Below are 13,008 nucleotides of genomic sequence, written 5' to 3' on the forward strand. Positions count from 1 at the left end.
GTGGCACTATTCGTCCCACTGATGTGCCCCATCATTGGTGTCAGTGGGAGGAATAGTGCCCCATCATTGGTGTCATTGGCCCCCTTCGTTGGTCTTATTTTTTTTTATTTTTTTGTGTCATTGAACCCCATTTTTGATCTCATTGGGCGAAATAGTGCCCCATCATTGGTGTCATTGTGCTCTATTGATGTCATTTGACGAAATTGTGCCCTATCATTGGTATTTGTGGGAGGAATTGTGTCCCATCCTTGGTGTCATTGGGCTCCATTGTTGATGTCATTGGAAGAAATTGTGCCCCATCATTGGTATCAGTGGGAGGAATGGTGCCCCAATTTCTCCCCATGACATCAACAATGGAGCCCAATGACACCAAGGATGGGGCACAATTCCCCTCACAAATACCAATGATAGGGCACAATTTCTCCCAATGACATCAATAGAGCACAATGACATCAATGATAGGGCACTATTCGTCCCACTGATGTGCCCCATAATTGGTATCAGAAGGAGGAATAGTGCCTCATCATTTGTGTCATTGGGCCCCTTGTTGGTCTCATTTGGAGAAAGTATCCCATTTTTTTTGTGTCATTGGGAGAAACATTGCCTCATCATTGGTGTCATTGGGCTCTATTGTTGATGTTATTGGGAGAAATTGTTCCCCATCATTGGCATCAGCAGGAGGAATGGTACCCATGACATCAACAATTGAGCCCAATGACACCAAGGATGGGGCACAATTCCTCCCACAAATACCAATTATAGGGCACAATTTCTCCCAATGACATCAATAGAGCCCAATGACACCAATGATGGGGCACCATTTCTCCCAATGAGACCAACAAGGGGCCCAATGACACCAATGATGGGGCACTATTTCTCCCAATGAGACCAACAAGGGGCCCAATGACACCAATGATGGGGCACTATGTCTCCCAATGAGACCAACAAGGGGCCCAATGACACAAATGATGGGGCACATTTTCTAAACTTCAGCTGGCTCACACCAGATGCTTTTCAGTGCATTTTTTAAAATGCATCCAGAGTGCACAGTGGTCGCCATGTATTGCAATGACCTTAGTTGACACCAGTGCAGTCAGTTCCAGTGCTTTCAACAAAACTATAACCTGCTCCATTCTTTTCCCCCATCTGGATGCACATTTTTCTAATGCAAAGTGTCAAAAAAATAATAATGAATAATAATAAAAAAAAGGGAAAGGAGGTGAAAGGGGTAAGGGAAAAAAAAGGGGGGGGGGGTGGAAAGAGGTAAAAAAACAAAACAAAAAATGCACAGAACAGCATTGAAAACACTTAAAAAAACGCTTCAAAAGCACGTATATGCCGATACAAAAATGCATTAGAAACACCAAAATTGTCGTGTGAATAAGCTCTAAATCCTAACTCCACGTATGATCTTTATGATATACTTATTGGTCCAGTTTGCCACAATATAAGTATGCAGAGCTCATACCTCTGAGGAAGCAGACAGACATTCGCTGTAGTAGTCAGCGCTACTACAGTGACAGCCACGATTTTCTGGCTCCTGTGCTGAGCAGCTTCCCTACTCCTTGCTTAGCACAGCCTGCCATTCACAGATCACAATGCCTTGTTATCTTTTTCAACGAGTACAAGGTGCACTCTGATTGGACAAGGTGGAAAGGAGGAGGAGGGGTCGGTGGCTTCACAATCTCCATCTTGTCCAATCAGAGAATGGCTTGTATTTAAAAAAAAAAAAAAAAAAAAAAAAAAAAAGCGCTCAGTGGATGGTGGCAGCACCGAGTGAGCAGCCCCTCCGGTATGAGATGGACCAAGTATGCAACAAAGATCATTCCTGGAGTTCCACTTTAATATCCAGAAATTAAAGAGGAGTTCCACCCAAAAATGTAGCTTCCGCTTTTCGGAACCGCCCCTCCCCCCTCCGATGTCACATTTGGCACCTTTCAGGGGGGAGCAGATACCTGTATAATAAAGGTATTTTGCTCCCACTTCTGGGCATAGATACCTGAGCCACCTGCGGGTATCTACGCCACTTCCGGCGCCTTTACCACCCCCCTGCTGTCTTCTGGGAGACACACAGGTCCCAGAAGACAGCAGGAACCAGTGGGATAGCGGATGCGCATTAGGGAACCAGGAAGTGAAGCAGCGCGGCTTCACTTCCTGATTCCCTTACAGAAGACGGCGGCGCCAGCACCCGAGAGCCGAGTGATAGATCGGCTTCGTGGGTGCAGACGTCGCGGGCGCCCTGGACAGGTAAGTGTTCATATTTTAAAAGTCAGCACCTGCAGTATTTGTAGCTGCTGACTTAAAAAAAATGGCGGACCTCCACTTTAAGTCAAAATGAACAGAATGAAACATGCAGAAAAACACATTCCTAGTTTATAATGTTTATGGATCCTTTCCAAACAGAAATTGCGGCATGGAGGGGCTCGGTGAAGGTGGTGGTGAAGGTGTGGAGGTGTCTGATTGGGTCGCTCAGCTCATAAAAGGAGATCCGCCCGGCCTCATAATCCAGATAGATCCGGAATTTATGGCTGGTTGGCTTGTGTTGAAATGGAATACGTTGACATTCATGCACCTTATTATACTCATCATGGTTACACCTTTGCAAACACCAGGAGTCCTTATTGTCCCCAATAAATGATTTCCTGCCCATGCTGGGATAACACAACCCGACTCTCCAGCTGTTGGAATAAATGGTGTCCACCTCCCAGCAATGCCGCCCCGAGGAAAAACTTCTCCTGCTTAGAACCTGAAAGTTCTTAAATCGTTTGGGCGTTTCCGGACGGTCTAATCTCACGGTCATCGAAGAGCCAGTTTTCAGATCCCTTGAAATCAGTAGATCATTAGCAGCGGTTTCCTCGTCGAGTAAAACGCCTTCTTGTTTCTGGACACAGATGTGAAGATCTTTTATTATGTCAGATAATTTGTGTAATCCGTCTTTGATGAGATCTTCATAGAAATTGCCTTCACTTGGAATCACCGTGTCCATAGTATCCTCCTGCTCGATATGACAGATGTCCTCTCCATCGGAGTTCTGATCCTTCAGGACGGTCATTGGGTCGGAGGATTTACACAATTCCTCGATGCGACTCATCTTCCTGGACAACTCGTCCTTCTGTATCTCCAGTTGTTGGATCACAATGGAAACGGACTCTGAGATCTTCTCCACCTGTTTGGAAATCTCGTCTAGGACTCCCTGCTCTACTTCTTCCAGCTCTCTCCTGACATCTCTGAACAGGACAGCGACTCTCTGTGTCACATGAGCCGCTTTTATTTGTACGTCTGTCCTCCGTTCCTCCAGACTCTGGACTTCTTTCTCAGCCCAGGCTTTCTTTGAGGACAATATCTCCAGATCTTTCCTCAGCTTCTCCTTCTTCTTCTCAGGGGCCTCATCCAGCTTCTCCACCGGGTGTCCTTTGTGATCTCCAACGGCAATACAGTGAACACAGATACAAACCCTTTCCGTGGGGCAGTAATACTCTACAATCCGATTATGGATTGAGCATTTTCTGTTCCATGGCGTGTTGGTGGGATCGGTTAAGACGTGTTCTGGTGACTTGGCATGGACTCTCAGGTGTTTGCCACACAGAGAACTTTCGCAGAGCAGGCAGGACTTTATAGCCGGTGCAGGAAAATCCACACAGTAAGTACAATAGATTCCGGTATCTTCCGGAACGGGTTGAGAAATGAGGAACTTCTCCGCTATGTTGCGTAGAACTCTAGCGCTAGACAGTACAGGTCGCTTCTTGAACTCCTCTCGGCACTCCGGACAGGTATAAAGTCCAGACGCCGCCTGAGAATCAAACACACTGTCAATACATTCCCGGCAGAAGTTGTGTTCACAGCTCAGCGTTACCGGATCCGCAAAGATGCTCAGGCAGATGGAGCAGCTCAGCTCGTCTATCAGATCAGCAGACGCCATTGTTGCCAAACTGAAAGTCGGTTCAATTTCCGTTAAACAAGACGCGCAGAATAAAATACGGTCACCAGAGCTCCACTTGTGCCACTCACCTCACACACGCCAAGGTCTCAAATGCTTACAGTTCTCAGATCTCGGATCTTTGTTTCCTTGGTGGCAGTTTTGGGTGGATTTCAAACATTCCAAAGGTGTGAACACGTCTGCAATTCCCCAAACGATGATTTCCTTTGTATCAGTTCAAAAAACGATCTCACCGCTCTGGGTTATTCGATGTCACCTTCAGATCTTTCTCTTTTGTTTAAAGATTTTGCAGAGCTTCAATTACTTCCAGCAGTCTTCCCGAGCACTCTGCAATGGATTTTTTTGTTTTGTTATACCTCCCAGCTAGGACCTTCCAGTCATGTGACCTCAGTCCCTCCCATAGAGCTGTAAGGCACAGAGCTGTAGCTAGGAATTAAAGTGACAGTGACACGGTTTAACGCTGCAGAAGGGAGACTTTTATGGCCAAGTGCCGGTTCACACTTGTGCGAGTTGATAACGAATGCGATGCGTTAAAAAAAAACTAGATTCGCATGTCATCGAAAAAGTCATTAGGGCAGATCCACATAGATCTGCACCCGCGCAGCGTATCTGAGATACGCTACGCCGCCGTAACTTACCTGGCTTTGGTTTGAATCCAGAAAGAATTTTCACCGTAAGTGAACGTAAATGGCGTCCAGCCCCATTCACGGACGACTTACGCAAACAAAATAAAAAAATTCAAATTCGATGCGGGAACGACGGCCATACTTAACATTGCGTACGTCACCAGATAGCAGCTTTAACTATAAGCCGAATAAAGCCGAACGGAAACAACGTAAAAGAATGCGACGGCCGCTCGTACGTTCGTAGATCGTCGGAAATAGCTAATTTGCATACTCAACACATTACGACGGGAACGACACCCAGCGGACGCCGAAGAATTGCATCTAAGATCCGAAGGCGTACGAAGATGTACGCCTGTCGGATCTAACCCAGATGCCGTCGTATCTTCTTTTGAGGATTCAAAACAAAGATACGACGCGGGAATTTTGAAAGTACGCCGGCAAGTGCTTTCTGAATAAAGCACTTGCCTCAAAAACTTGCGGCGGCGTAACGTAAATCAGATAGGTTACGCGGATCTAAAGATCCGCTGACCTATCTGAATCTGGCCCAATATTTTTTACTTTTTGATTTAATAAATATCACAACTTTTTTTTTTTTAAACAATTTTTTTCCTCAGTTTAGGCCGATATGCATTCTTCTACATATGTTCGGCCCAAAAAACAGCTCCTAGTATGCATGCGTCGGATTCACGCCCGACGCGTGTGCAGTGCGGCCCCAAAAATACGACTCCTAGTACACATGCGTCGGATTCCCGCCCGACGCAATCGCAGTGCGGCACAGAAAAACGAGCTCCTAGTATGCATGCGCCGGATTCCCACCCGACGCATGCGCAGTGCGGCCCCGAAAATCCGGCTACTAGTACACATGCGCCGGATTCCCACCCGAAGCATGCGCAGTTTGGCACGGAAAAAACAGCTCCTAGTACGCATGTGTCGGATTCCTGCCCGACGGATGCATGTGCAGTACGGCCTCGGAAAAAATGTTGAATCAAGGCTGTGGAAGGTGAACAATTTTCCGATCTGTACTGGGAGGAGCCAAGGATGAGAGAGATCGGACAGGAGGAGGGCTGAACCTCCGGGTCCGCTCTCATGAGAGACGGGGCTTCCTCTATTCATAGTGAATGGTGCCCGGAGATCCACTACATTAAGGAGCAATTACCAAGAGCGCCCCCTACAGGCCATCTACCACATACCGAGTCTTCAGTACTACATAGATAGCTATACACCCCCCATATATTTCTACTATACACCCCCCTATATATACCTACTATACACGTCCCTATTTACTATACACCCCCCATATATATATATATATATACTGTAACAGTAGGAGCTACTGTCACGGTAAAATGGACAGTTTGCTGGACACAGGGTATGCACATTTGCGAGGTGCAAGACTACAGAGCGTAGATGTGGACTGGAGAAGACTGCCTTCGCAGCTTTCTCCAGGTTTTGGTATTCTGGAATGGGGCTCTGTAGTTTGGAGATTCCACAGTGTCTTGGGAGGGACGGGATCTCCAACCCTGTATCCAGACTTTGTTGATTACCAGCAGGGTGTGTGCTCAGGTGAGCGCAGCCCTTATATTGAGTGTATGGGAAAACCTGATGGCTCCCAGTTGGAGACGGCTTCACACCAAGAGACGGGAGGTCTCCAGGAGTCAGAGAGGCTGTAGGAGACGTGTGTGACTGCAAGAGGCAGAGCTGTAGATGCTAAAGGGCAGCCGTCTACTTTGAAGAGTCCGCTGGTCTGAGTGACCAGGATAAAGTGCAGACGTACTGCTACAGAGAGCCAGGTGGGCTAGCATTTTCTCTTCTGTGTATTTGATGGAGAAACCTTTGTTTGGACTTTTATTTTGCCTTTTTAATAAAAATGGGCTACCATGCCCTTAAATATAGTTCCTGACTGTCTTGAATCACTGAAAAAACGCATCTGCCACGAGAGCTAACAACCCCCATCCCGCAATACCTACTATACACCCCCATATATTCCTACTATACACCCCCCATATATTCCTACTATACACCCCCAATATATTCCTACTATATACCCCCCATATATTCCTACTATACACCCCCCATATATTCTTACTATACACCCCCCATATATAAATATGGTTGTGGGGGTGTATAGTAGTATATATTGGGGTTTATAGTAGGTATATATATTTATTGGGGGGGGGGTAGTAGGTGTGTATGTGTGTGTGTGTGTGTATATATATATATATATATATATATATATATATATATATATATATATATATATATATATATATATATATTGGGGGTGTATAGTAGATATAGCTATTTATACACAATAATTGACTCCAACCTTGCACAATATTTAATTCCCAGTGTTTCACAAAATTAACCCCCAGCACTGCACAATAACTATCTCCCAACATTGTACAACAGTTAGCCTCAACATTACATAATAATTAACCTCCAGCCCATTACTGTGGTGGTCAGTTTTCCCATTACATTAATGGTCAGAGTGCCCATTACATTGGTGTTCAGTGGTGGGGTCAGTGTGCTCCTTTCATTGGTGGTCAGTGTGCCAATTAAAATGGTGGTCAGTGTGCTCCTTTCATTGGCGGTCAGTGTGCCAATTAAAATGGTGGTCAGTGTGCTCTTTACATTGGTGCTCAGTGTGCTCTTTACATTGGCGCTCAGTGTGCCCATTACATTGGTGCTCAGTGTGCTCTTTACATTGGTGCTCAGTGTGCTCTTTACATTGGCGCTCAGTGTGCTCTTTACATTGGCGCTCAGTGTGCTCTTTACATTGGCGCTCAGTGTGCCCATTACATTGGTGCTCAGTGTGCTCTTTACACTGGTGCTCAGTGTGCGCATTACATTGGTGGTTAGTAAGGATGAGCTCTGGCTTGTTCGCATAGAACACGTGCAGAGCCCACCAGGAAGTGTGCACAGGGCTGCGCTAATAACAGCCAGGGAGACATTTCACGATCCCTGCAGCCGAGCATCGGGACAATGTCTCCCTGGCTGTGATTAGCACTGCACCATGCTCACTTCCTAGCGGGTTCGGCACATGTTCTATGCAAACACGCCGGAGCTCATCCTTAGTGGTTAGTGTGCCCATTACATTGGTGGTCAGTGTGCTCTTTACATTGGCGCTCAGTGTGCTCTTTACATTGGCGCTCAGTGTGCGCATTACATTGGTGCTCAGTGTGCTCTTTACATTGGTGGTCAGTGTGTTCTTTACATTGGTGGTCAGTGTGCTCTTTACATTGGTGGTCAGTGTGTTCTTTACATTGGCGCTCAGTGTGCTCTTTACATTGGCGCTCAGTGTGCTCTTTACATTGGCGCTCAGTGTGCTCTTTACATTGGCGCTCAGTGTGCGCATTACATTGGTGCTCAGTGTGCTCTTTACATTGGTGCTCAGTGTGCTCTTTACATTGGTGGTCAGTGTGCTCTTTACATTGGTGGTCAGTGTGTTCTTTACATTGGCGCTCAGTGTGCTCTTTACATTGGCGCTCAGTGTGCTCTTTACATTGGCGCTCAGTGTGCTCTTTACATTGGCGCTCAGTGTGCTCTTTACATTGGCGCTCAGTGTGCTCTTTACATTGGCGCTCAGTGTGCTCTTTACATTGGTGCTCAGTGTGCTCTTTACATTGGCACTCAGTGTGCCCATTACATTGGTGCTCAGTGTGCTCTTTACACTGGTGCTCAGTGTGCGCATTACATTGGTGGTTAGTAAGGATGAGCTCTGGCTTGTTCGCATTGAACACGTGCAGAGCCCACCAGGAAGTGTGCACGGCGCTGTGCTAGTCACAGCCAGGGAGACATTACACGATCCCTGCAGCCGAGCATTCGGGACAATGTCTCCCTGGCTGTGACTAGCACAGCGCCGTGCTCACTTCCTGGCGGGCTCTGCACGTGTTCTATGCGAACACACCGGAGCTCATCCTTAGTGGTTAGTGTGCCCATTACATTGGTGGTCAGTGTGCCCATTACATTGGTGGTCAGTGTGCCCATTACATTGGTGGTCAGTGTGCCCATTACATTGGTGGTCAGTGTGCTCCTTCCATTGGTGGTCAGAGTGCCCCTTATGATCTGTTTCATGCTATGTCTTATGCATGGCCATACCTCCTTAAGTCCTCGGTCAATCCTGCTCCCTCCAAAGACAGCTCAACTCTCCAATAAGACACAGCAGTTTAATCCAAAGTAGTTTTACTTGTCATAATACAATACATGGGTGTTAACTGGTCAAATCAAACTGTAAACGGACGATAATCTTCTATACCTTGTCCCCACTGTGAAAGCTGTAAACTAAGGGAACAAGAAGAAGGGCGTGGCCTAGCTAAGGACTAATCAAACTATTGCAGACATGCAGGTAAACTGGATTGTACCATTTTACAGACATTACAAGTTGTAGTTGCACTGAAGCTCTAAGGAAGGAGGCATGTTCCCCGCAACGCGTCAGCCTTCCAACCCTGTGATATATGTTCAGATTACATCACCTACGGCTGGAGTTGATATGTGATACGCCTGTTGTTCTTCATGTTTGCGAGCATGCAATCTTTTTTTGGGGATTTAATAAAGCTGTATGATGGTAATGCACAAGGCGTTTGGAACCTTCTGTGTGTTTTTTTCTTTGCAATAGTCATTAGTTTGCTTTATGGAATCTTCTTGTTCTGCTGAGAGAAAACAATCACTTTGCTAGGGCAGCTACTCCCTTCTTTTCCATTTGGAGAATCTTTGAGCTTTCTTCACCTCTGCCTCTTTGGCTTCAGTTTCTGCTTCTTTTTAGCAAAGGATTTTGCCACTTTAGTTGCTACTGCATTTGCGTGGGCCTCCATATAGCATATCACGTAACGGTGACCTCCTGGAACCAGAGGATATAAGAGATTGTGCTCTGAGTTTAGCTGATGTGGATGTATGGGATCTGTTTTTCTTGCAGTTGTGCAAAATTGTATTCTGCACATGGATGTTAACCGGCTATATCAAAGTCTAAATGGGCAAGGGTCTTCTACGCCTTGTGCCCACTATGAAAGCTGGAAAATAACTGAGAGAACAAAAAAAAAGAGAGAGGTCTAGCTAAGGACTAAATCAACTAATGCAGTTTCAGACATTACAAGTTGTAGTTGGGTTATGACTAAGGCCTTGTAGGCTGAAACGCGTCAACTGCTCTTATTTGCGTTTGTTCACTGTGGCTTGTCAATAAAAACAACGATTTTTTTTAAAGAGCAACGACCGGAGTGCGGATCATATTTTCCTCATTGCAAGTTGTAGTTACACTAAATTACCACTAGATATTTGCATAAGAGTATGGCTAAGATCGTAATTGGTTTCCATGGGTCTGCAGACTGACCTGGGGAAGTTTGTACTGGGGTCCCCTAGTACACCCCCCCCCCAAGTCAGTCTGTCCCCCAGTACACTAATCCATCAGCTCAGTCTGTCCCCAGTACAATACCCTCCCAGGTCAATCTGACTGACCTGGGAGTTGTACTGGGGTACAGACTGACTGACCTTAGAGGAGGAGGGTTGTACTGGGGGACAGACTGACTGACCTGGGGGGAGGGTTTTACTGGGGTACAGACTGACTGACCTAAGGGGGAGGGTTGTACTGGGGGACAGACTGACTGACCTGGGGGGAGGGTTTTACTGGGGTACAGACTGACTGACCTGGGGGGGAGGGTTGTACTGGGGGACAGACTGACTGGCCTATCTATCGTCAATTTAAAGCAGAGTTCCACCCAAAAGTGAAACTTCCGCTTTAAGGACTCCTGACCCCCCGACACACACCACATTTGGCATGTCATTTTTTTGGGGTGGAGCGGGTACCTCGTTTTAACAAGTACTCAGCTCTCACTTCTGCTTTTGCCCGCCTAGGCGACTCGAGTGGAAGTTCTCCTCCCTCCCGGCAATCGTCTGGGACATGTCACAGATCCCAGAAGATTGTCGGCACACCTGTCTGTGAAGCCGCAAGCTATCACAGCCGTGTTCCCACACTAACGATGCCTACTCCGGGGAGAGAACTGAGGCTTCGGGCAGCCGCATTGCTTAACCGTGGGACAGGTAAGTGTGCTGCTGACTTTTAATCAACTGGAACTCCGCTTTAACATACTCCTGCACTATATTGTACATTACATACTCCTGCACTATATTGTACATTACATACACCTGCACTATATACACTATATTGTACATTTCACACTCCTGCACTATATTGTACATTACATACTCCTGTACTATATACACTATATTGAAAATTACGTACACCTGCACTTTAGACACAATATTGTACATTACACACTCCTGCACTATAGACACTATATTCTACATTACATACTTCTGCACTATAGACTAAGGTGACCAGATTTTTAAAATGAAATCCGGGGACATATTTTTTTTTTTTTACTAGTAATGGCGGCAATCATCGACTCTCTGCCCATCACTGCCACCTCACAGCCTGTCAAGTCTCACTCTCCGGGTCCCCCGGCTACTACTGGGTGGGGAGCGGAGGAAGATCACTCCACCAGGCAAGGCAAGGAGATAAGCAGGCAGGCGGCTGGCCGGGACTTGAGCCAAGGCAGAAGAACATGCGAGCGGAGCTGAACGGGCACCCGAAACTGAAGAAATATTCCCTCTGCTCCGACCAGCACATGATCATCAGAAAGTGGCACAGATAATGGAAAAAAATACCCCCCCCCCACCTAAGCTAGTAGGAGCGGGGGGGGGGGGTGTAATTCAGTTTTTATTCTGCACTGACTGTCTTTGAAATTGCCCCAGCCCCTGTTCAAATCCAATCCGGGGACAAAACCGGGGACAGACTTGGTCCAGGGACAGTGTCCTCAATCCAGGGACTGTCCCCTGAAACTGGGGATGTCTGGTCACCCTACTATAGACACAATTTTGGCATAGTGAACACACTTTGCCTTTTCTCAATGGATGCAAAGTTTTCTCTGATTGGACGAGTTGGAGAAGCGGGGAGCTGAGATCACAATCTCCATCTCGTCCAATCAGAAAATGCTTTGCAAAGCAAAGCATCCTGTGAATAGCACGAACCCAAAATCTAGTGGAGATTACTATAATAGCGGCAACTACTACAGTGATTATCTGTTTCCACAGGGATGAGCCAGGTATGGTATATGCATGCTTACATTGGTCCAAGTTAGACTCCTAGACATACCTAGACTTCAGTTTTCAATCTGAACTCCATGTATGATCTTCACCTCGTCCAATCAGAGAACTCCATGTATGATCTTCACCTCGTCCAATCAGAGAATGCCTTGTATTCAGTAAAAATTCAAAGGCATTCTGAGAATGGAGGCAATGTCGAGCAAGCGCCCCCATCTAGTATGAGATATGTATACCTACATTGGTCCAAGCTGGACCAATGCAAGAATGAAACAAAGATCATACCTGGAGATCAGTTCTTTAGCATCCACCCAACTAAAACTACCATATTTATCTGGATATAACACGCACAGGCGTATAACACGCACCTTCATTTTAAGAGGGAGGTTTCAGGAAAAAATAATAATTTTTAAATAAAGAACTATGAGGCAAAATAAGGGTCAGTGTTCATCAATGCAGCCTGATCAATGCCCACCTGCAGCCTCACAATTGCCCATCAATTCAGCTTAATCAATGCCCATCTGCAGCCTCACCATTGCCCATCAATTCAGCTTAATCAATGCCCATCTGCAGCCTCACCATTGCCCATCAATTCAGCTTAATCAATGCCCATCTGCAGCCTCACCATTGCCCATCAATTCAGCTTAATCAATGCCCATCTGTAGCCTCATAATTGCCCATCTTTGCAGCTTGATCAATGCCCACCTGCAGCCTCACAATTGCCCATCAATTCAGCTTAATCAATGCCCAACTGTAGCCTCACAATTGCCCATCAATTCAGGTTAATCAATGCCCATCTGCAGCCTCACCATTGCCCATCAATTCAGCTTAATCAATGCCCATTTGCAGCCTCATAATTGCCCATCTTTGCAGCTTGATCAATGCCCATCTGCAGCCTCACCATTGCCATGAATGCAGCCTGATCAATACCCATCTCACCTCAGATTACTGCTGACTCAAAGGGGACAGGGAGGGTGGCGGGATGAGCGCCGTCAGATTACATACAGCGAGAATCTCCTGTTTACTCAGCGGCCTCTTTAATACAAAGTCCCGCCTCCTGGACCGGCTTCTATGATAGACAGAACACTGGTCCAATGCGGGCCCAAGAGACGGGACTTCCTATTACAGAGGCCGCTGAGTAAAAAGAAGCGTCTCGCTGTATGTAATCTGACGGCGCTCGTCCCGCCCCCCTCCCTGTTCTCTCCGAGGCAGCCCAAATTGCAGTATCGGAGTATAACACGCACTATTTGCAACCGATTTGCAGGGTGAAAGAGTGAGTGTTATACGCCAATAAATACATTAATTCAGAATTGCATGAACTGGACAGAATGAAACTTTCAGTAAAATATATTC

General features: G+C 46.4%; 1 protein-coding gene across 1 annotated transcript; it reads right to left on the minus strand.

Annotated features, from left to right (window-relative positions):
- Positions 1-2,368: 2,368 nt before the first annotated feature.
- LOC120918384 (E3 ubiquitin-protein ligase TRIM39-like) lies at positions 2,369-3,919 on the minus strand. Its single transcript, XM_040329929.1, has one exon. The coding sequence runs from the start codon at positions 3,917-3,919 to the stop codon at positions 2,369-2,371; it is 1,551 nt and encodes a 516-aa protein (XP_040185863.1).
- Between the last annotated feature and the right edge of the window lie 9,089 nt (positions 3,920-13,008).

This window comes from Rana temporaria, chromosome 12 (assembly GCF_905171775.1).
Source record: "Rana temporaria chromosome 12, aRanTem1.1, whole genome shotgun sequence".
NCBI classification, from domain to species: domain Eukaryota; kingdom Metazoa; phylum Chordata; class Amphibia; order Anura; family Ranidae; genus Rana; species Rana temporaria.

Excerpts from the sequence above, each read along its gene's own strand:
- LOC120918384 (XM_040329929.1), bottom strand. The coding sequence starts at position 3,919 with ATGGCGTCTGCTGATCTGATAGACGAGCTGAGCTGCTCCATCTGCCTG.